We start from the raw sequence: 23898 nt of genomic DNA on the forward strand, positions 1-23898 counted from the left end.
AACGAGTGCAGCAGAGCAGGAAAAAATGTAAAGTCCTGGCCTAATGGTGACACAGTCTGGGCCTAACGACTGTAATTGTGCCTAGTAAAATTGTCAAGACTACGCAGTCCCGGACACATGACGTTTCTCTTAACCGCATCACTTGGCAGCAGAAATTCTGGTCTTAATTGGGGACATTCAGAGATGACTATGGGTATATGTATATTTGTAAAGATTACTTTGAAACTATGCAGTCACTATTTGTTTGGAATTTCTGCAGAAGCGTACAAAGTCCCATGACAATGTTTACTTGCTTCATGAGCTTAATAAAATTCCTTTTTATAATTTGCCATTTTATGGCATTTTGTGGTCTAAAAGTAGCTTCCCTTTAATGGAAAACAGTGTGAGGACAAAGAGATGTTTCACTCTATATCATGCAGTTTATATGAAAAAGTGTAAGTTGTAAACCTTAAAACATATTGCTCCAGCGTGGCAGACTTTCTAATGCTTTGTTTTTAAGAAAGATATTTCTGTTTAACTGAAGAGAAAAAGCCAAAGTGAACACATTTTTGAAAAAGATAAAACATGGAAAGGAAAACTTTAGTGATGAATGAACCATTTTGCTTTAATCACTATGACATCCTCTACATCCATACATCTTTATGTTTTGCTATGTGCTTTAATACGTTCCCTTAAATAACATGAAGATAAGGGTAAGTTTAAAGTGGCCAAATTTATAGATGTATTCTTCAAAACCTCAAGACGACCTTTTTTCAACACAGCAGCAAACTGAAAAGGGAAATAACAAAGAATGAGTTTCCAGAGAAAATGATACAAGTAGCACATGGACAGGTGAACACAGGCTTACAAGAAGAAATTAAGTTATTCTCTTTTTATCAAAAAGCAAATGTTATGTGGTTGTGTGAATGTTAATCCTTATCGTAAAGCATTATAGCTTCCAAGGGGCACTTTTCAGTTAGTTATGCATTGATATTAGCCAAATATCAGGATGCTGAGAACTGAACAGTCATTAAAGTTAAAGAAAATGATTAACTGTTAAACAAAAGATAACTAATCAAATCCCTGATTTTATCTTCTCTTTGGGAATTTTTTCTTTTATACTATAGAAGTGTAACAAAATAATTTCTGCTGTAGTGAATCATTGTGGCTTTGTTTACACCTGTCATATACCTGTCAGTCTAAAAGAGTTTATTGTGCTGCAAAATTGCAGCAATAATTGTAGCCATTTCTTTTTATCGTGACTACGTTTTTATAGATATGTAAAGAACTTTAGACAAGGACAGCTAACAGTGTTTGATAAATGGTGTGTGGCCACATCACTTTAAACCTAAATAATCTTTTCAGTATTATACCAAGCCTCTGTAATAAATACAATATTTCTCTATTTAATAAATAGAGAAAGAGATTTGAAATCTGAACCTGATGAGTCAGCTTTTATGGCACAACAATCCTTTTAAATCTATTTAGCATGCCATTAAGAATTGACTATATTCTTCTGTGCGCTGCTTGGAGAATCCAAGCATGGATTAACTTCTGCCTATTTGCCCAGAGACTGAGTTAGAAAAAGTCTTGGACACGCATCCTCTGCTTGACTGAGCTCAGTTTTTTCAACTCAGTCTAACCTAGAGAGATGTGAATTCTTTTTCTCCTTACTTAGTTTGAGCAGAAAATATCCCAGCTTGGATTCTCCATTGCAAGATGTTTTTCCTTTCAACGGGAGCAGGCAGGAGTCCCCGCATCTGCGACCAGGAATTCGGCTGCTGGTGAATGCGCAGCTTCCTGGTAAGCAGACAAGGCCGCAACATCATTTTCCAGCCCGGGGACCCTGGCAGCACCGGATCTACGGCCCAATCACTTGGGCTGTTCTACAGCAACCGCCCCTTGTCTGCAGTGTCGAGAGAGTCGGTTTGCCACTCCTGCGCCAAATTTAAAGGGGGACAACCACCGCCATGAAGGGCTGCTTCCTTCTATGCACGTTGCCATGCGGCCGCTACTGTGTGTACGCTGGCCTGTTTTCACATAGCAACGCTCCCCACAGCCTGACTACTGGCCCAAGGCTATCCGGAGTCACTGCCGGATCACTTGGGTTACACTCCGAGGCTTGTAATTTCTCTGACGCCAGTGATCTTTGAGCAATTTTTGTGACTATTTTTTTTTGCGCCCTTTCTATAGCAGCATTTGTGCAGTGCCATGCGTGGAGGCTCTCCCGGGACCGGCGGATTGCCGCCACCTCCCACGCCTAGTTTTTTTAATAATAATTTTTTAAAAAATTTTCAAAACAAACACAACACATCCTTCTTTACATACTGTAGAAAGTGTATCAGTTGGTTACAAAAAGGCTTTCGTGCATCTCTTCCACCGTCAACAAACATAGTTCATATTAACTCAAGTATTTTAACTCAGATATTTATACATGTTACCATCATCATACCTCCATTTTCATTTGACTATAATTGTTTAAACGTCCTTCATCATAAAATATACCAAGATTTAATACATAGCCACATACTGGCATTTCATTTACTATTTCTAAAATCCTCCAATAATACTGAATCCTTATGTTGTATTCTAGCTAAACATCCATAATATTTAATAACAAAATTTTCTAATCCTCCTTCCAAATCAGTTTACAATTTACATCCAGTTTCCTTATGTTGTACCCATACCTATATATACATTGTTATCATTATCCCTCCTTTATTTAACTATATCCTGTATCATAACATTTCCCCCCTAATAATCAAGACTTAACTGTATCTAACTTAGTTCTTTTTTTATTAACCTTTATATATAATCCAAAAAGTTTTCTAATCTTCCTTTCATGGGTACCATTCAATATTCATATCCAATTATTACTTATCATAATACTACACATTGTATACATTATTATCATTATTAATTATTTATTTAACTATATCTATTGTCACTAAATTTCACTAAGTTTAACTAGTTTTAAATTATACTCTTCCATCTATCAACCTGTATCTTTCCAGTAGCAAAACAGCCTCATATCTTCTGCCATTTGTGGTTTCAGTCCCAATCAACTTTGTATGGACTCCTCTTAGCAACTCCTTGTTTATAAAACTTCTCATGTAATTTCGATGCCCTTCTTCTGTTTCCTTAATCAGCTTATCTTTGATTGCGGTAGTGTTATCAATGGTACTGCTAATAAAGTTTCTGTCAGCATTCCAAATATCATGCAGAATTAAATCAAAGTCCAAGGCAGAGTTATTTTTAAAACTCCAATTTAATAAGACAGACATGTTGGCATTGTGCTATGAAATCCCAAATCTGATTTGCTTCCTGGGATTCCACCCAGTTGAAAGTTCATGATCTTATCCCCACACCCATAATCCATCACATGGTCCAATCTTCTTCCACGCTGGCATCTACACCCCTCTGCTTCCGGTCAGGTGTCGAGGTGCGGAGACAAAAGATGACCTTGAGCTTCTAGAAAGAATGACAACAACACATTCCACAATTCTACTCCTTTCTATTCCCCCTCCCAACTACTGCACTAAAGAAACAGCATAGGAAAATAATAGAAAGTGTGGCAGGCCAAAGATCCTAAAAGAAACATAACTACAGGCTTGACAGTTTCTCTCTTTAAATCCATAAATTCTTTGTTTTTTTCTTCTTCTGTATCTTGCCATCTGGGGTATTTTGTCATTGCAAGTCCTCTGATATATGCTTTACTGTATCCCATACGTTGTGTAGTGTTGTATCTTCTTTTCTATTTTCCTTTTAAAAAATGTCAGTTCTTTTTTCGTGTATTGCTGGAAGCTTTTTTCATTCAATATTTTTGAATTTAATGTCCATCTCCCCTCTTTCTTCTGTCCCTTCCAGTTCATTGTCATTGGGTTATGATCAGCCCATATTTTTGTTCCTATGTCAATCTTGTGTGTTTTAAGTATTAGCTCTGTTGACATCCACATCATGTCTATTCTTGACAAGTGTCTATTTGAGTAAAATGTATACTGTCTTTTGGGTGTCTTATTCTCCAAGCACCTTGCAAATTTAATTCATCCACCATTGTGAGGAATATTTTGGAGAGGGTTTTCCTCAGTTTCTTATTCATTTTTGTAGATTTGTAGTCTAATTCATTGTTTGCAATTGTATTAAAGTATCCTAGTATACATACATCCTCATATTCATATTCTATTATCTTTCTGTGCAATTTCCCCAAAAAATCTTCTTGATTTTCATTTGGAGCATATATTGCCACTAATAATGTCTTTCTAAAGTTCATCATTATTTCCACCATCAATATTCTCCCCTCCTCATCTTCAAATATTTGATTTGATTGTATTGCCCTTTTGATATATAGTACTGTTTCTCTTTTACTTTGGTCAGCCAATGCCATATATGGATTGCCCAATTTTACCTGTTTCAAAAAAAAATTATAATGTTTTCTAATATGTACTTCCTGTAAACATATAATGTCCAATTTTAATAGTTTTAATTTATTAAATATTCTTCTTTTTATTGGCGAGTTTAGTCCATTTATGTTGATGGAAATTACTTTTATCTCTTCTTCCATATCTTACTTGTTTATAGTTTAGCTAATCTAGTTCTTATCTCCCTCTGTCTTTCATCACCTTTGTCCTTGCCCCTTCTCTTAATGCTTTCTCTTCCTGTTCTTTCCTCTTCTCCTTTTGGGGAGATGAGTTCTCTTCTTTCCTTGTCTCCTTAACTTCCTGACATGTAGCTCCTACCTCTTCTCTCACCAACTGTTCCTCCTGCAATACTATGTATTGTTCATAAAATAACTCTGCCTTCTCTCAGGAGTCTAATCTGTGCCTTTGTTCTTGCCAAATTACCAAGATCTCTTCTGGCACAAGCCATCTGAAGCTCACCCCCTTTTTAATCAAAATCTTGGTCAGGAAGTGGTATTCTTTTCTTATAACTGTAACCTTACTTGGCACTTGCTTCAGCACCACTATCTCTCTAGTCTTGTATTTTATCATAGTGTTTCTTGACACTTGCAATATTTCATTCTACAAAGTTTTCTTAGTTTATCTTACATGTACCTCTCTACGCAAATTATTTCTTATTGCATATCTTGTATATTCACTAAATATTTCATCAATCCCATCTAATATCTTTTACTTACTCTATAGCCTCTGATAAAATCTCTGCGACCTCTGCTAAGTACTCTCCTTTCTCTGTATTCTGAAATCTTAAATAATAGTCAGCTTTGTCCATTTCCCATACTATGTTATTTCTCTCCTAGCTCTTATCAGTTATTGTCAATCTATAGTCCATCTCCTCTACTTTTTTTCTCTGTTGTTTCCATCTTTTCCTCCACTCTCTGCAGTCGCTGTTTGTTTTTCCCCATCATTTCCTTGACTTCTTTTAACTCATCTTCCACTTTACCCACTTTTTCTTCCACTTTATTTCTTTGCTGTTTAAGATTCTCATGCATGGCCTGTAACATGCTTTTTAACTCCAAAGTGGTTTTAACTTGTCCCGTTGTCATGTTTGTTGCTTTCTGTGATGCAGAACTGGGAGATGTTGCTGATGCATATTATGTTATTTTCTTCATCTTGGTACTTTATTCTTATATTTAAATTGTATTTGAATTTTATAATCCGGGACTCAAATTTAATTGTAATCCAGGGGTCACCCGCACCAGCAAAACTCAAACCCCAAATAAACCAATCTCTGCTCCAGGTCACAATCTTCAGGTTCTTGATACCTTAATCCACCTACTTTTTAACACCAATATAAAGAAAAAGAGAAAAAGAAAAAGAAAGAGTTTCCCCTAAAAAATAAAAGCCAATTAAAAAGAAGAGGATCAAAAAGGCAATAAAAAGAGTCCACAAAATTAATCCACAGTTGTGATCCACACCCCGTGTAAAAGAGGCACGGGGAAAAAAGAAAAAAAAAGAGGAAAAAGAAAAACTTTTAAACTAATTATCCAAATTATCCAGGTTTTCTTCAAAAGGAAAAACAAAGGGAAAAAAAGAAAGGCACTTTCAGTAGTCAATGTAAGATGGTAAAAAATTAAAAAACAAACTGATTACACAGCTGGTCTTATTTTCTTTTTTAGCAGGACTTTTTTAGCATCAGCCTATTACTCAGTTCCAGTCCAAGGTCTATTCCCTCTTATCAGCCTGCTTTATTCTCCAATTCAATTTAATATTGTTAAATTCCCTTCTAATATGACTAGATGGCCGTGCAGGCAATTAGTTAATTATATTCAGCCTTAAAGTTTAGGTTTTTCAAAAGCAAATCTCAAAAGAGTTTTCCAAATCACTCAGTATTAAAATCACAAGGTAAAAAAATTAAAAAATCTCTCCTTCCAATTTCTTTTCTATTCCTTAAACATTTCTCAGGGTCCATTATTTATTTTATTCTTTGTGTAGATAATGGCCTCGCTCTTTCGCTGCTAGGCTAGAAGTTAAGGAGCTGACAACAGCCAGATCCCTCCCCCCTCTCTCTGCCATTCTTTCTTTTCTAAGTTTCCAACCAGAAGGTTAAAGTAAATTAAGGAAAGCTGTAGTTCAAACAAATCTCATATTCTCACCCACATGTTCCACCACACTGATTCTTTCACTTTTCTGAACCTGCCCCAGGTTTTTGACAGCTCACAATGGCTTCCCTGCTGTTGACTCTGGAGGCTGTTTCGGACATTTTAGGGGATTTGCTGCTTCGCCTTCCCCATCCACTTATCCCTCCTCTCTTCACCATCCCTCCGAGACAGTTATGGTCCTCGGGACCCTTGGGACAGCAAGGATTTCAGCGGTTCTCTAGAGCACCCAGAGAAAGTGTCGTACCGCTGTGACACTGGCCACACCTCCCGGCTCACGCTAGAATTTCTTACCAGCCCCCCAAGACATTTCATCGCATGCCCCGTTCCCAAGTGCCAGGTCAAGAACGACCTTATGGATACCGAGATCCATCCTCGCTATTGAGCTGGTTCCATCAGGGCAGGAAGGACTTGGGGAGGGGGGATGGAGAGCCATTCTAAATTTGAAAAAGCTCAACATCCATTTGGGGTACAAACGCTTCAAAATGCAGCCCCTACAATCAATCCTGGGATGCATTCGTCAGGGAGACCTGCTAACATCCATGGATATCAAATAGACCTACCTTCATGTGCCCATCCATCCGTCTCACAGAAGGTTTCTGAGATTTTACTTCGCAGAGTGCCACTGCCAGTACAGGGCCCTGCTGTTTGGCCTGTCATTGGGCCCCAGGATCTTCACAAAGCTCCTGGCAGCTATAGTGGCTTACCTCAGCTCACTGCCCATGAGGATACAATGCTACCTCGATGACATTTTGATCCAATCGTCTCTGCTTCAGGCATCGAGATCTTCACATCATGATCCTTCAGCAACTTGGTTTTTCAGTGAACCTGGAAAAGAGCCATCTGTTGCCTTCCACCAATCTACTCCACCTGGGCGTGGTGATCAATACCGACACCTGCGAAGTCTACCTCTCCCAGGAACTGTAATCCAACATCTGGTCACTAGTGAACCAACTTTGGACACAGTGGTCAGTAACTTTGGTGGTTCTTTCCCAATTCTTGGGGAAATTATTTTCTGCATAGACATCATTCCCTGGGCATGGCCTCAAGCTCACACCCTGCAATGGTTCCTGCTCCCATACCATCGGGCCAGCAGCTCCAAAACCAGGATTTGGATGTCACCAAAGTGCTCCTTTCCCTGCACAGAGTCCCTCATGCTCAAGGCGGAGAGACTGGGACTATGGGCGGAAATGCACACCCTTTCCATCAGGGTGGAGCATATATTGGTGTGCCCCTTTTTGTGACTAAAAAATATCAAAATGTTAAAATCAAGTAACACAGGAAGTCTTAGCAGATGCCAAGACCTGTCTATTTACAGCTTAGTATTTGCAATTTTGCTTATTTAATAAATCCTTGTTCAGTGAAGTATGAGTCTATTCACAATTTAGCACCTAGGTTTTAAGCTAAAAACAATACTCTAGTTTATTCTCTGTTATCAGACACTTGAGAAAGGAGTGTCTTCAGGGTTGAAATCCTACTGGTTCAGACTGTAGCGGACATTGGGCCTGGGTCGTCGAACCAGTAGGAACCGCTGGCTTGCCACACCCCGAACCAGTTCCCCGATCGATGCTTGCTCGTCCCATCCTGTCTCTGCTTTCCACCATCCCAACCTGCCTCCCCTACTCCCTTCCTCATGGCCCGCAGCCCTGCCATGCTTGCCTGCCTTCCACGCAACCTCCCCAGTGACCCCATTGCCAGCTTGTGAAGGCAGGCAAGCAGAGGGCCACGTTGAAGGCAGGCAAACATGTCAGGACCAGCTGGCTGTGGGGAAGGGAGCTAGCAGCCTGCTCCCTTCATCGCAGCCCTGCCATTCTTGCCTGCCTTCCACATGGTCTTCCTTGTGTTTCTCCATGCCTGCTTGCCTTCCGAGGTTGATGTCCAGCCTGGCCCAGCTAGTGGGTGGGCGAGCGACCCTTGGTGGAAATGCAGACGCGCTGGGGCTGAGAGGGGCAGCATAGCTCCAGGAGGGCAAGCAGGCATCCCATGGCTGCTGCACATGTGCCTGACCCATTTCTGCAAAGGCAGAGCCCCTCCCCCTTGCAGGGCGATCTAAAGAGGGGAGGGAGATGCTGCAGAAAAGGCCACCTTCCACCTGGGTCAGCGTGCCTTCTGTGCCAGCTCCATGGGGCTTGGGACTCCGAAGCAACCCACTGGCTTCCCACCCAGCCACCTGCCTCCTCTCTTTGCAGATTGATCTGGCCAACTGCCGAGCGCCACTTCCTGCCAGCGAATAAGCAGTGCAAGAGGGGTGGAAGCCACTGGCAGGCGGATGGGTGACAGCCCCCTTGACAGGGAGGAGCTAGGCCGCACCGCGACACTGCGGAGCCCACATACTTTCCTTTTGTCTTGGGTGGCAGTCCATAGCACTTTCCCTTCAGCCTAGGCAGCGGCACTTCATCTTGGCAAACACCACATCACCGCACTTGTAGTCACAGAATCAGCTGGAATGGGACATAGCGCAGGAAGAGGCTGATGCAGATCCCGCAAGGCAACCCTGGCCGTACAATCACCACACGGAACTGCCATTCGCTTTCTTCCTTCTGCCGCCACAAAGCAAAAGTGAACAGTGTTTCTGTGGTGTTAGTCCGGGAAGGCAGGCAGACGTCTTCAACCAGGCAGGGAGGGAGGGTGACGAGAGCGGTGGCAGTGGCCCCAAGCGCAGTGCATGGAGGATGCGGGCAAGGTGGGTAAGGTGGCTCCAGTGCACCTGTTTCTGGGGAGGCACGGTGATCGCTTGGCCAGGGCTGCCTTGGCGGGGGCTGCATCAGTCTCTCCTTCCGTACCATATCCTACTCTGGCCGGCCACATGACTACAAGTGCAGTGACGTGTTTGCCAAGATGAAGCACCACCGCCAAGGCCGAAGAGAAAGTGCCGCAGGCCACCACCCAGAACGAAGGGAAAGCACCCCAGGCTCCACAATGGTGGTCCTCTCCCCATGCGAGGGGCTGCCGCCCAGCCACCAACAGCTTCCACACCTCTTGCTCCACTTTTTTGGGAAGCAGCGCCGTGGCTGAGTCTCCTTGTTCCAGAGCACCGTATTCTGCAGGCCGAGTTCCCGGAGTGGCACCAGCAGTTGGCTGGGCCGATCTGCAAAGAGAGCAGGTGGGTGGGTGGGAAGCCAGTGGGCTGCTTCAGAGCCCCAAGCCTGCGGGCATGGGAGGCACACTGGCCCAGGTGGAAGGTGGCCTTTTCTGCAGCATCCCCTTCCCCTCTTTGGATCATCTTCCAAGCGGGGACTCTGCTTTTGCAGAAACAGGGTGGGCAGTTTGTATGGATGATTGACGGAGGGAGGCGAGGCTCTCCGGGATGGAGAGTGGGGCAAGAGAAGGTTCTGAGATTCGCTTGGGCAGTCAAGCCAGATGGCGGAGGGGAACTCAAAGCGAGCTTCAGAAGGGCAGAATGTGCTTCAGAATGTGCAGCTACTGGATCTAACAGTGAGTGATGTGAATGATGTCACGTTGGCCACACCCACCCAGTCACATGACTACCAAGACACCCAAGACACGCCCACAGAACCAGTAGGGAGAATTTTTGGATTTCACCACTGAGTGCCTTGTTTATGATCTAATCTCAAATAAAAGTTATATGTATATATATATCCACTAAAATGATTAAGATAACCTAATCCATGGTTAGTGAGGCATGGAAAATAACGTATCCACTTGAAATAGGAGGTTAATATAAATATAGTCGTTAAGTCTGATGTCCCAGGACTATTCTGAAGTTTTTTGTTGCACTGAAGAGTACAGCTGATTGATAGATCAATGTATTCTTGCTATCTTTCAGCTCTTTGTGTTTTATAATATTTGACTGCTTTTCATGAAGAATTCTTTATACCTCCAAAGCATCTTTATGATCTTGATGTACATCTTTCTAAACTCAGTCTATAGAATGTATGTTTTGCTCTTTTTTTTTAGCCAGTGATTCTTAATTGATTTGTTCTTTTCCTTACAGGATGAACTTAATGAAGTTGTTGATGTTAAAAGCCCTGACATAACATCTGCATCTGAGCGCAGAGAAAAACGACTTGCAGCAGAAGATGCCAAGTTTGATCCTGATCATTACCTGTATGTTTATCCCTGTTTAAGTGTTCTAGCAATAAATAGTTTAGGATTATACTGTGCAAATGCATTTAAATCTTCTCTAACCTTTCCCATTGATCTCCATTGCCCTTCTCAGTTTTCCTATTCCTTCATCTGGACTTTCCCACCTCAGTTTACATTTAAACAAATTAACATATTCCAAAAAAGGCTTTGGTTAATTGTATGTATGTTGGTATGAAAGAGTTAGATTTATCAATAAATGCAACAGAAGACTAAAGACTCTATAGAATAGAAATAGGAATAGAAATCGAATGGAATGGAATAGAATAGAATATCAGGAAATTTCTCCTTAGTTCCGAGTTGCTGCTCTCCTTGATTAGTTTCTACCCATTGCTTCTAGTACTGCCTTCAGGCATGCATAGAGTTCATTTGCCAATTTTGTGTCAGTCACCCTTTCTCAGCATCAAGGTCATTGTTTTGTAGATAAAAGTAGGAAGACACATCCCCCACTATTGTAAGTGACCATGATCTCTCCCAGAAGAAAGAAAGGATATAATGGAATGTATACTCCTTACCTGCAAACATCAAACTGTAGATCAAACTTATATAGATGCCGCCAGATCAGTGGTGGGTTCCGGATCCCGGTGCAACAGGGCCCGGCGTCCACTACATGGATGCGTGCAGGGCGTGCACATGCATCCTATTCTCCATCAATGCCTCTGTGAGCCTCTGCGACACTCCAGCTGCTCGGCGGAGGGTCACGCAGGTACCGTGTGCGGAAGCGCCAAAGAGTTCAAATACACGTAAGGACGCCTGATGGGCCCTCTGGAGCACCATACCGGAACGGTACCCGGTGCCCCGGGCAGGCACCGGTACACCTGTACCGGGATGTACCACCTTCAACCCACCACTGTGCCAGATGTATTGGTATCCTTCCACTTTCTCCCAAAGAATCTCAAGTTGCCATGAAATAAATTGAAACTAATACAAGTAAACAGCATATATCATTCTTTATTCTACAATCCACAGAGCAGGAGATTTATGTATTCTTGTAAATAATAAAACTAATGCAAATGACATGAATATAATCAGTACAGGTAGTCCTCGACATACAACAGTTTGTTTAGTGACCATTTGAAGTTACAATGGCACTGAAAAAAGTGACATGATTGTTTTTCATACTTAAACAACCATGGTAGCATCCCCATGGTCACATGATCAAAATTCAGACCCGTGGCAATTGACTTTTTTTACGACGGGTTGCGGTGTCCTAGGGGGTCATGTGATCAGCCTTTGCAACCGCCTGACAAGCAAAGTCAATGGGGAAACCAGATTTACTTAACAAACTGTGTTATGTGTGTAACTTACCATAACTGCAATGATTCACTTAGTAACTTTGGCAAGAAAGGTTGTGAAATGGGGCAAAACTCACTTAACTGCCTTGCTTAGCAACATAAATGTTGGGCTCAGTTGTGGTCGTAAGTGAAGGATTATCTGTACTCCTAACATTTCATAGTGCACCTTTTCAAACAAATAATGACAATCAAATGCTTTCTACCCTCTGAATAAGACTTCTATACTCAGGCGGAGCAATTTGTCCCACTTTTCTTGAGCAAGCTGTTCCAGCTGTTTTTTTCTCCCAGCTGTGAGGCTCAGCTCTTTCCATAGGTGTTCTATTGCCAGGGTGTCCAACCTTGGCAACTTTAAGTCTCGCAGACTTCACCTCCCAGAATTGGGAGTTCAACTCTCAGAGCTGGCTAGGGAATTCTGAGAGTTGAAGTCCGCCAGGCTTAAAATTTGGAGACCCCTAGGCCAAAGTTGGAGACCCCTGTTCTATTGGATTCAGATCAGGATTCATACATAGCAAGCCACTTCAGAACAATCCAGTGTTTGCTTTTCAACTACTATTGGGTTTTCTTAGATGAAACTTTCAGGTCACTGTCCTGCTGGGGGACCCATGACTTGCTTCTAAGTCAGAGCTTTCTAACGGGGGGATTATGTTTCACTCTAGAGCACCTTGAACAATGTTCTTTTTTCATTTTGCTCTCCATAGATTGAAGGTAGACCGTGCCAGAGGCATAAAAGCAATCCCATAACATGATGAAGCTCCTTCCATTTTTGACAGCGAGGATGACATCCTTTTCTTTGAAAGCATCAAATGCTTTGGGTCTCTTCCTACCTTTCAGAAGAGGGTTTTCCTAGGTTTTCTACCATGGAGGCTACTTTCAGTAAAATTCTTGACAGATTGATATTGTTGTAACTTGATCTTGGAGGTCAGCCAGAATCTGTTTTGAAGTGTTCCTTGATTCTTTCTCCAACATTCAAACTATCTTTCTCTTCAGGTTGGAATTAATTTTCTTCTTGCATCCTTATCCCAGGAAGTTGGACCTTACATTTCTTGGTAATATTAGCAACATTGGTCACTCTTTGGAGATAGTAATCTTCAAAATAGACCGAAGTAGGCATGCAATGTCATAAGGTCAATACTACTTTTATTGGAAAGCTATAATAAAAGAAAATTGCAAGTCTAAATGTGCTTTCCCCTTCCATCCCTTTATTTTTGGGGAGAACTAGGGAAGGTCATTTCCAAGGCATTTATTCAACTTATATTCCAGCCCTGGGCTTAAGTCCTCTTTCATCTGACCTTTCTCTTGGTGGAAGCTCTTCCTCCTCTCCTTTAAGGCCATTTCCTGTGCTCTCTACATTGGTTTTGTATCCTTTGCCTTTACCATGCTTGGCTACTACTTTCTTCCTTTCCTCCTCAGACAACTTTCTGCTTTTCTTTCCCTTCTCCACATTCACAATGCTGCAGACAATAATGTGTTCATTTTTCTTCCTTCAAATATGCTGACTGGTGATGTGATTGAAGACACCAGTGGGGCTAATTAAAGCTCCTGCTTGAGGGATCACTAAAATACAATCGTGTTTTTTTTAACTTCCAATAGTCTAGCAGTCTGTAATCACTAATAGTCATGTCCGTCCTATTTTCAATTGTTTTACTATTTACATGAGTATGTTGATTCATACATCAAAAGCAAAGTGCCTGCTCTATGGACTATGGAATAAAGACTGGTGAATACGATTTATTTGCATCCATTTCAACCTATTTCTGCAAAATTCAATGTCTAGGGAGATCTCTGTCATTGCCCCCATTCTGTGGAATATTCTTGCCCCGGAGGTGAGGCAGCCCCCCTACCTCTTCCCTGACCTTGCAAAAGGCGTTAAAGGATGGCTGTGCTGCCTCGCGTGGGGAGCCCAGAGTAGCCCAGAGCCATAAAGCTGGATAGTCTCCTGCAAACCCTCCATTTGAACTAATCTTCATAGTGCTTAATCACTGTTGTTCCTCCTAATTTTTTTAACTTTTACATTTATTGTTTTATGAATGAAGGCAAACATGTGTCCCAGGATAATGTCGCAGGATCCAATCTGGGATAAAAAATATACTGTTTTATATTTTAACATTTTATTGTATACTGCCTTGTTAACATTTTATTGTATACTTCCTCAGAGAGTCCCTCTCTGAGGAAGACGGCGGTTCAGAATTGTGAAAAATAAAAATATTGGGATTCTTTGGGAGAAAGTGGAGGGGTATCAGTCTTTTGGCCATGTCTGTATCTTGAAGTTCTAAATTAAAGGGGGTGAGGAGGACAATCCCGGTCCAATAAAAAACTGTTAAACAAAATCCCTCTAGTTCTCTTCTGCAACTTTGAAGACAAATCTAATCCACTTTAAGAATTACTAAAAAAAGGAAAAAATAAAATTTTCCCTAATAAATTTAATTTAAAAGGTTTTGCTATTCCTAATGAAATAATTACAGCAGGATCTACCTTTGCACAATCAAAAGCTACAGGTCTAATTAACATTTTTACCTTATCCCCTTCTCTATGATGAAATAACCCTGCTTGATTAGCATGAATTGATTTAGTTAGATGTTTGGGCTGTTACAGTCCTGAAACTTATAATAAGCTTCCTTGAAACCGCCCAAGTTCCAAATATTGACAAAAAAATCTCAGGTGGGCCACTAAAATGTTTTGTAGAGTAAGAAAGGCAGATGGCTGTAGATTAGCACTTCGCTTGGAAGCTTTCCAGACCATTAAAAAAAAATTCTTTGAAAAAAACCTCTCTTGCAGATGCAGCACTTCATAACCCAGGAAAAAGCATAGATTTACATTAACTTTTCAAGAGACTAAAATGATGTACTGTTTATTGCTGTATGAAATAGAGCACATAAATTTCAGGAAAAAAAATACAACAGGAGATTTCAGAGATCTTGGTATGAGAGATTGAGGCTACATGATCGTGTGTGTAGACACCTACAGTACACGTGTATATGCCAGTGATGGCTAACCTTTTTATTGTCACGTGCTGAAAGCACAGCCATAATGCAATGTGCATGACACACACACCCCACACGCTTCCCCCTGCACTCCCCTGTATATGTGTGTGCAACCTCTGCACATGCGCCACGCCCCACGCATGCACGGCAGAGACCCCAAAACCAACTGGACACCGCACGTATGTACGGTGGAGCTGAGCTGGGGCGACGGCTTGCATGCCCGCAGAGAGGGCTCTGCATGCCATCAGTGGCACGCATGCCATAGGTTCGCCATCATATGTATATACATTTCCCAATGTAATTTATCTGCTACGATTCTTTAATCTTCTGTGGCTGCTTTCTCAAACCGGGTTGTTCAAAACAAAACAAATTCTAATTTTTACAGATCATGGACGAATATTGGAAGACTAATATGCATATATTGAAGTATATCAAATCAGACATACTTTTTAAGTGTACCAAAATGATGAGTATTTTAAATCTCTCTCATACTTAGATTGAAATCTCAGTTTGTATTGAAGTTGTACTCTTTTAAGAGTCTAAAGCTGATGTAGGTGGCTGAGATGTCTCTAAGGTAGGATTACTGTGACTACATGTGTACAATCCTCATATCAAATTCATAAGCTTTTCTCTTTCCAGAGCTGATTTTTTTGAAGATGAAGCTATTCACCGTCTGTTGAACTATAAGCCCTGGTGGGTTAACGCCTACGAGTTGATGATGAATGCTCAAGAAAGCACTTCATGGAGTAAGTACAATCAATCCTCACTTGGTAGGATTGTACTTCTACAGCTTATATAAATCCCTCTTGTCTGTGCTACTTGACATAATAGGTCTCCCACTGTTGTAAAAGGAACTCAACACAGTTGTTTTTTTCTAAGTACTGGAAAATTTACTTGACAATATTTGAGTTTTTCTGATATTTATATATTTGTAATGGATGGATAGTCTGTGGACTGCATGCAGGCCCTGTTCCTCTTGCCATGTATTTTCTGATTCTAAGCATCCTATGATGATTTTTGGTAGAGAAATTGATAAATTTTGAAACTGTTCTTGGTTTTTTTCCCCCTTCAAAATTAAGGGATCAGCATAGCATAATCAACAGAGCTATGGTTATGTTTTTTCTGTGAGTTCTCCAGGAGGTTAAAAGCAAAGCCGTGGCCCTTGATATACTAACTATTACCCATTCTTGGTCTATAAAAATTAAGAAAATCATCTACATTATGAATTGCTGGATATCTATTATTATCTTTCTTGAATTCCCCCCTTTGCCCTCATTTTTCTCTTCCCCATCATCACAAAAAAGCCCACTAGTTCTCACCAATTCAAAATCATTTCAAGTTTCAAGACTTGGAGTGGATGCAGCATAGATTCATTCCAAATGATGTTACTGGCTGGATTTAGTTGCTCTTGAGCAAAGCAGAGGCACTTTCAAATTGCAAAGGGCTGGGGGGAAGTAAGAGACAAACAAGTCAGGACTAAACATTTGCATCAATGTCACCAGTGTAATCTGAGGAAAAATTACAGTGCATCAAAACATATACAGAAAGCAGTTATATCTAATAGATTTGGTAAAATCTACTATTCTATCCCTACTCTGGACCCAATCTGCCCATTTGTGGGGGATTGATAAAACAGTTCTCTGGAGTTCCAGGGCTATTCAACCCAAACAACTCTTTTTCATCTTGAACATCATGTTTGAACAAATAACTGCTGATTCAGAGGATTGATATTCAGAAAACCAATGGACCACTCCTGGAACAGCATGGTCCAGAAGAGAAATGTTGCATTTCTCTCTGTGGTGGTATAGTGATTAGAAAGTAGTGTTGCAGGCCAACTCACTGCTCACTACCAGGAATTCAGTTCTGACCAGCCTTAAAGTTGACTCAGCCTTCCATTGTTCCGAGGTCAGTAAAATGAGGACCCAGATTATTGGGGACAATATGATGACTCGTGAAACCGCTTAGAGAGAGGGCTGTAAGTGTATAAGTCTGAATGCTATTGTTATTTTGTGCATCCTTAATATCTATGCTTAAGTTTAACAAATAACTAATTTCAGAAATTCAACTCATGACAGTTTCAAAAGGTTTGAGCTCTCAATTCCTTTGAATATACTCATGAGACAGAAGACATTAAAGATCATTTTACATATTTATGAACCTATGGTGAAAAATATGTTTTTAAGTTAAAGCTGCCTTTTGTTGTAAGTGAGCAAAATTGTGGCCAAGGGGCTTTTTGTTATGTTTAAATTCTTGATAAATCTGTTTTTTCTCCTAGCTTATGGCCTACTATCTGAAAATTTGTTGTAATAAATGACAGTGTTAAGAAGTGACTTAATATATTTTTTACAAGTCATTTAAAGTTATGCAGCTGTATTAATCGCAAGGAGGAAAAATAACAAAAGGACAAATATCATTTTCAATGCTGTATGTTTCAAACACTGTCAAGCTAGGGGCTCTAAATTGATAATACTTACAAACACAATATGGGATAAATACTTTTTTCAAGAAAAGCAAAAAAGGTATCTATAATTATGCTTTTTAAAAACCTCAAAAAAAATTGAGCAAATTGCTTGAAAGTTTGTGGAGGGTTTTTTTGCTGAAAGATAATTAGTTTCACAGTTAAATAATTGAAAGTGGAGTTCCTTTTAGATTCTGCCAGAAATCTTACATTGTGAATTCTTTTAAAAAGTACAAGTGAACATAATTTAAGAGCAGGCTGTTGTCATTTTTATTCATTATCAGTATTAAAAATCTTCTACAAAATGCAGAGATAATTGCATTGCATATGTTTAATTTGCATATTCAGAAGTTTAAAATCTCTGGACTGCCTAATTTAGTGCTTTAAACAGAGTTGGCAGCTTGGCTTTTGGATCCTCTGAAGTTGTTTTTGTGCTAAAAAATGTACATTAATTTTGTGATGGGTCAGCCTTAGGAGGTACTTGCTTTGATGAAGCAAAGAGACCACTTAATTCACTTCAACAAACAATTTGAGTTATCTTCAGTACTGCAGGAGAAGACTTCTATCACCCTTCTTCCTAAAATAATGGCGCCCTGGATAGCTTCAGGAATGGTGGTTTAAAGGCGTACAGGGAGATGGCCTCAACAAATACTCCATCAGGTCTAGTAGAACTTCAGTTTGTGCATGGCAATGCTATGGGAAAAAACTCTTGTCAGCACATACGAGTAGTTCTTCCTTAAAACCTTCTCCATATATACACAGCATGTTTGGAGGCATGTCACCACAATAGTGGTGACTAGTATCATTGTGTAGTGGAAGCAGTTAGTCTAGAGCCTCCTTGTTACATCCCAAGGCTCTTCAAACCTAGGCAGTTGCAGCACTGGCAACAATTCTTTCTTGATGGTTGTCTTCTGACCCCTGGTGAATGATTGAGAGAGGACAACAGCACGTGAAATACATTTTCAACCACATTCCAGCTGTCTAGTGGTTGAGCTTCACAACATGAAGCCTCTTAGAATTTGGTGGGCTGTCATGTGTTATGTGGCTAAACAAAGAGAGTTTTGTTGAGTGATGGTGTTAGCTGTGCAGCCTGGAAGATTCCTGATTTAACACTGCAGGAAAAAAAGCTTCATCTTTTCCCATTGGGCATGCTCTGCAGAAGAAGAACAATTGAACACTCTCCAGTGTAGAGTGCAGAATGTGCTCTAAATTGGTATTGAACCTCATTTACTTTTGAAGCACTTTTGAGAACATCTTTTGCTCAAAGCTTCATAAAAGTGAAGCACCTATTTGAAGCTTCACTCAACCTTAATAAACCATCTCCGGTGTACTGCATCTGGATGTGTGATGGATATGTGATTGAAACTTGCCATCAGCAAAGGATTAGTGGCTTTGGGTTTCATTCAGTATTCAAATTCTATGATATGAATAACTTGATCAATTTTGAGTTTTATTCTATGTGCAAATCCTTATTTCAGTTACTCTATTAAAGTTTCATTTTAACAGTTGATTTCAAAATCAGGCACTTATGCTCTATGTAGAATCTAAAGGAGATCACAAAAGCTGTGTTATTTCTGCATCACTTTTTCACCTGTCAGGTAAACACCTACTTTTGATGGTGTAAACCATGTAAATCACCAGCTGCTTCAGTGACAATGTCTTACAGAATTGTGGTAGTAAAGACAAAACTCTGAAGATCTTCTATTACTGAATCTCTGTGATACGATCAGTATCTTAAGCTAAGACATTTATGCTACCTACAACTTGGTTCTGTATGACACCAACAATAAATTGCCACAGCCTTTGGTAAGAAGCAGGAAAATAAACTAAGTTGTATACTGTGACGGAGACAAATGGGATCTGAAGCAAAAGTATTTCCTTTCCTCCCACACGAAATGTTCCTATCAGAGATTTTAGCAACCCTGCAAGATGAATCAACTAGCGCAGGATAGAAATTTCAGAAGCAGATAATTATTTAATCTTTCCCATCTCTCTGGGCTTTACTACCAATATTCTAAATAATACCAAAAAAACCTCATAGTTGGAATTGTTTTAAATATTGGCCACTAAGAAAGTCATATGGTGGTACAATGCCAGTTGATGGACTCTCGGTCAGATGTCACTGAGTATGGTATTGAGGAAGATTTGATTATTTTTCAGATAGTATTCTGAAATTTTTGAGGTGAGATTAAAGTCTTTGGGGTGTCTCAGCTTCCTTAAGAAATTTGTAAGGGAGTTGACCAGAAGTTCTCTACCTGGACAGACATGGGGTGAACCTTGTCTGACAAACCAATTCTGAGATCTGTTTTTGGATCAGAACCTCCCTGTGGTGGGGGAGGGGGATGAAGAAAGGGCAGTGTCTCATCAGACCCAGAGGGAGTGCAACAGGTCCCTCATAGGTCAGAGATTTGCCCTCTGAATCAGAGTTGGGGCGGCAGCATGGCAACATTGCTGCACAAGAAGCTGGCTTCGGGCCAAAGCAGCTGAGCAGGAGCGTGCTGAGGTGAGATGAAAGCCTGGTAAGAAGATCTATTAACCCACAGTTATAAATCAGAATTTGGAAAAGGCAAAGAACCTTGACAGCATAAATAATATTGATGGACAGATTGGGATTTTGGCAAAAAGAAAGAAAAGAAAGAAGGAAGGAAGAAGAAGAAAGAAAGAAAGAAAGAAAGAAAGAAAGAAAGAAAGAAAGAAAGAAAGAAGAAAGAAAAATGGAGGGTTGAATCACAAGCTCAAATGAGAGCCATTTGCTTGAAACAATTTGGACAGAAAGGAGAAAGTAGAGAAGTGACAAACACACTCAGATACAAACTCTAAATTTGATTTTGGACTTGAAAAGATTGTGTTTTTAAAGGAATCTAGGAGTGTGAAGATTTACTTCATCCAAGTTTCTTCTAACTAACATATCTTAATCAACTCTAATTAATGAGAGGTGGAATGCAACAAGGGAGAAAGATCAAGAAAAAGCACTATTTTCTCACTGACAACTGATAACCTAACTTGCCTGTGCGGGAAGCTCCTATTAACCAACTGCCATAAATCAGAACTTGGAAAAGCAGGAGGTGAAGAGAAAGCGAAGAGAAACATACACAAGTTTGGCTGTATGCAAGTTTGTTCCAATTAATATATTTTTCGCAACTATAACTAAAGACAGGTGGAAAGTAGCAAGGGGAAAAAATAATAACAAAAACAAGAACTGGGAAATACAAAGATTTTTTTCTTTTTTTTCTGCAAAAGATCAAGATGGCTCCAGCTTCTCTTCCATTTTCATATTAGTTGAATTAGCTAAATTTAAGGTGGACCAGAACTTCTAAATAAGATCTGTATAACTAACTGCAATTTTGGAACTGGACATTAAGGAAGAACAAAAGACCAAGATGGCTCCCGTTGCTCTTCTCCACAACAGTTGAATTAGATAAATTTAAGGTGGTCCAGAACTCTGAAATAAGAACTGTATAATTAACTAACTTTGGAACTGGACATTATGGAAAGATAAGAATTTGAGGAACTATGTGAAATTATAAAAAATCTGCACAAATCATTAAAATCAAGCCTAAATAGAATTCTGAACTCAGAGAAGCAGGTATTTAAAGAAGAAGGGGGAGAGATAATGAAGGGGTAGAAGCGGTGGGAATAAAAAGCAGACAAAAATCTCCATTGGGTCCGGCAGTGGTATGGGGAAAATTGAAAAGGGGGGATGTGTCCCAACAAAAGGAAATAAAAAGCAGACAAAAGATGTTTCTGAGGTTGGCAGTGGCATGAGGAAAATTGGAAGAAAAAATTGAAGAAGGAGGTTACGCCCCAACAAAGGGAAATATAAAAGATTTCTTTGACGGTGGCTTGGGGAAGATTGAAGAGGGTGGATCTGTCAAACAAAGAAAAGGGAGAAGGCAAATAGAGAAGTGCAACAAAAGAATTACTAGGAAAAAAGCAGCCAACTAGAAATTGTTATACAGGAAAATATAAAGCTAAGGTAAGATGTTTATTCCTAAATATGTCAATAAAATTGAGTTACTAACTGATTGAATATGATAATGGAAATATAATTAAATAAAGGTTAAAATATATGGAATATGGACAAATATGAAACTGATATGGGGAGATTGTAAAGCAGAGGTTTGTGATTCACTTTTATACATGATAATTAAACTGAGTTGCTAATTGATTGAATATGACAATAGAAGGATAATTAAGCATGGGTTAAAATATACAAAACATGGACATATATAGAACTTCTAAGATGATGAACAAAGTGAGATCTGTACTGCTTGTTATTCTATATAGTAGATTAAGGGAATTGTAATGAACATTGAACAGTAAGGATTGGCATTTATAGACAATTAAAGAGTAACCTAAACCAAGATATGGAAAAATGGAGAGGGAACATGAGATATACTTATAATGGGAAACTATTGAGATTTAAAGACAGAATAACAAAGTTGGGGCATGTAAGGATGCATAATTACATAAATATAATAATGAGAATAGCTGGGAATTGTAACCAGATCTACATCTCGGCCAAAATTAGGTGTGTGTGTGGGGGGGTTAAAAGTACAATTACTATATATGTATACTTTTTTCTCTCTCTCTTTTAAAAAAAGAAGGAGGAAGATATATGTTAAAATTAAATATGTATATTGAAAAGGAATTATAAATACCATCAACATAAAATGGATCTCGCTCAGAAGCTGAAATACACCAAGTAAATGAGATGAAGAGTGTGAAGTAGAGAGGTAAGGGAAGAAGAGAGGAACAGGAGAGAGGGCGGGGGGGAAGAGGAGGAGAGAAAGAAGGAGTGGAAAGGGGAGAGAGGAAGGGGAAGTAAAGAAGAGAAGGACGACAGAGGGAAGAAAGAAGGCAGGGAGGAGGAGGAGATAGGGAGAAGAAAGTGATGGATAAGGTAGAAATATGGTGTATGGAGAGCAGAAGAGCCAATAGTTTTGGGAGTTGATGGTAAGATGAATTGATGTAAACATTTAATAATACAATACGATGTTGGCTATGTAATAGTATACATGTGGTTACATGTTATGAAAATGAAAAAATAAAAAACTTTATACAAGAAATTTGTAAGGAAAAAGAAGGATGACTAGAAACAAGGTATATGGATTGGATTAAAATGTCTATGGGTGTACCAGTGGAAAACCTAAAGAGTCTTGGTGGGACAGATCTTTCTGGAGAAAATATATCTGGTCACTAAGTTTACATCAACTTGACGGGACATAATCTAGCCTATTATTACAAATTATATAGAGAGTGTAGGTATGCTGAACTATGTCCCTCTTTACAGAACCTAAACTCACTTTCAAATATTGGTTGGTATTTTATTTGATTTCTATATGAGCTATTGCACAAAAGTGAAAGGAAAACAAAATAGGTGCTTCTTTGCATGAGGTTAGGATGATATGGAACTCAGACATAAAATGCTACATAGAATAGCTTGGACATACCCATAAAGAGAAAGGAACATATAGGTTTTCTTTATTCCTTTTCCCATTCTTGATCTCCTCCCCTATGACTTTAATATAGTATTATTATGCTCTACACATTTTGGAACCCTCAAGCATAACACTGCTATTAGAATTTACTTCTGCAAAATATTTTTCCACGTTTTCCTTTCCATGTCTCAAAAAATTATTTCTTGACTTCCCTTCAAGCTTATATTTGTTTCAGGATTCTAGATTTGTGTTCAAGTTCTTGTAATAAGAGTGTATAACCTTTTAATTAACTTGGAAATCAACACTGTACATTCCCTTAATTTTCAAAGACTGGGCATTTGCACACTCTTAACTTTAAAAAGGAAATTTACAGATTGTTATTTTGATGTAGGAGCTGTATTATTATTAGTTATCAATATCTATAAAATGGTGCTTATTTATTTTATCATTTCTATACTTCTCTAGTCCAAATTACTTCAATCCTAAAGCAACATTAAGTAAATGTTTCCAGTTCTATGATTCAATATATAGTTTTGTGCGTCTTTGAATGAGTATAGGATTTATCTTGAACTGATGTCTCTAAAATTAAAAGGAAAAAAAACGAAAAAATAGATTTTTCTAATATTTAAAATCTAAAACACAACTCCTTACTTGAGTAAATTACCCACAAATGAAGGTAAATATACATGTCTCAGGATAATGTTGCAGGATCCAATCTAGCAATTCTAGAGAGGCGTTCCCTGAAGATGGTCTCCAACACGAATCTGAAAGCTTGGAATACAAAATATCTGGTCTGGTGACCGACCCAGATTGAATCCTGCAAACTACCTGCAGATTAGAAATGGGCTGATTCCTATTGGATTTGTGCATGCTAAAGCTACATCTGGTCCAGAATTATCTTTTAAATGAAAACCATGTTTCCTATGAAAAACATTGGGTAATTTCATTTTTTTGTTTTGTTTTGTTTCTGGATTCATAATTATGTTATGTTGTCATTTGTTTAAGAATTGTTTCAATAAGTTACACTTGCCGAGCATTGCACAACACATTAAGTCATAAACTATATCATGCCAACTGCAAGAACAGG

At 39.4% G+C, this 23898-nt stretch overlaps 1 protein-coding gene across 2 annotated transcripts in view; it reads left to right on the forward strand.

Annotated features, from left to right (window-relative positions):
- Positions 1–23898, forward strand: part of SHQ1 (SHQ1, H/ACA ribonucleoprotein assembly factor) — a 93498-nt gene that overhangs the window by 15962 nt on the left and 53638 nt on the right. Inside the window, exons 6-7 of one of the 2 annotated variants that reach the window (XM_081956412.1) lie at positions 10488–10600; positions 15552–15658. In XM_081956412.1, coding sequence (XP_081812538.1) covers positions 10488–10600; positions 15552–15658 — 220 coding nt within the window. Of the gene's footprint in view, positions 1–10487; positions 10601–15551; positions 15659–23898 lie in introns of those variants that run through there. The other variant, XR_014175651.1, reaches the window with a different exon arrangement.

The sequence above is a fragment of the Natrix helvetica genome (genome assembly GCF_964273705.1).
Source record: "Natrix helvetica genome assembly, chromosome: 1".
NCBI classification, from domain to species: domain Eukaryota; kingdom Metazoa; phylum Chordata; class Lepidosauria; order Squamata; family Natricidae; genus Natrix; species Natrix helvetica.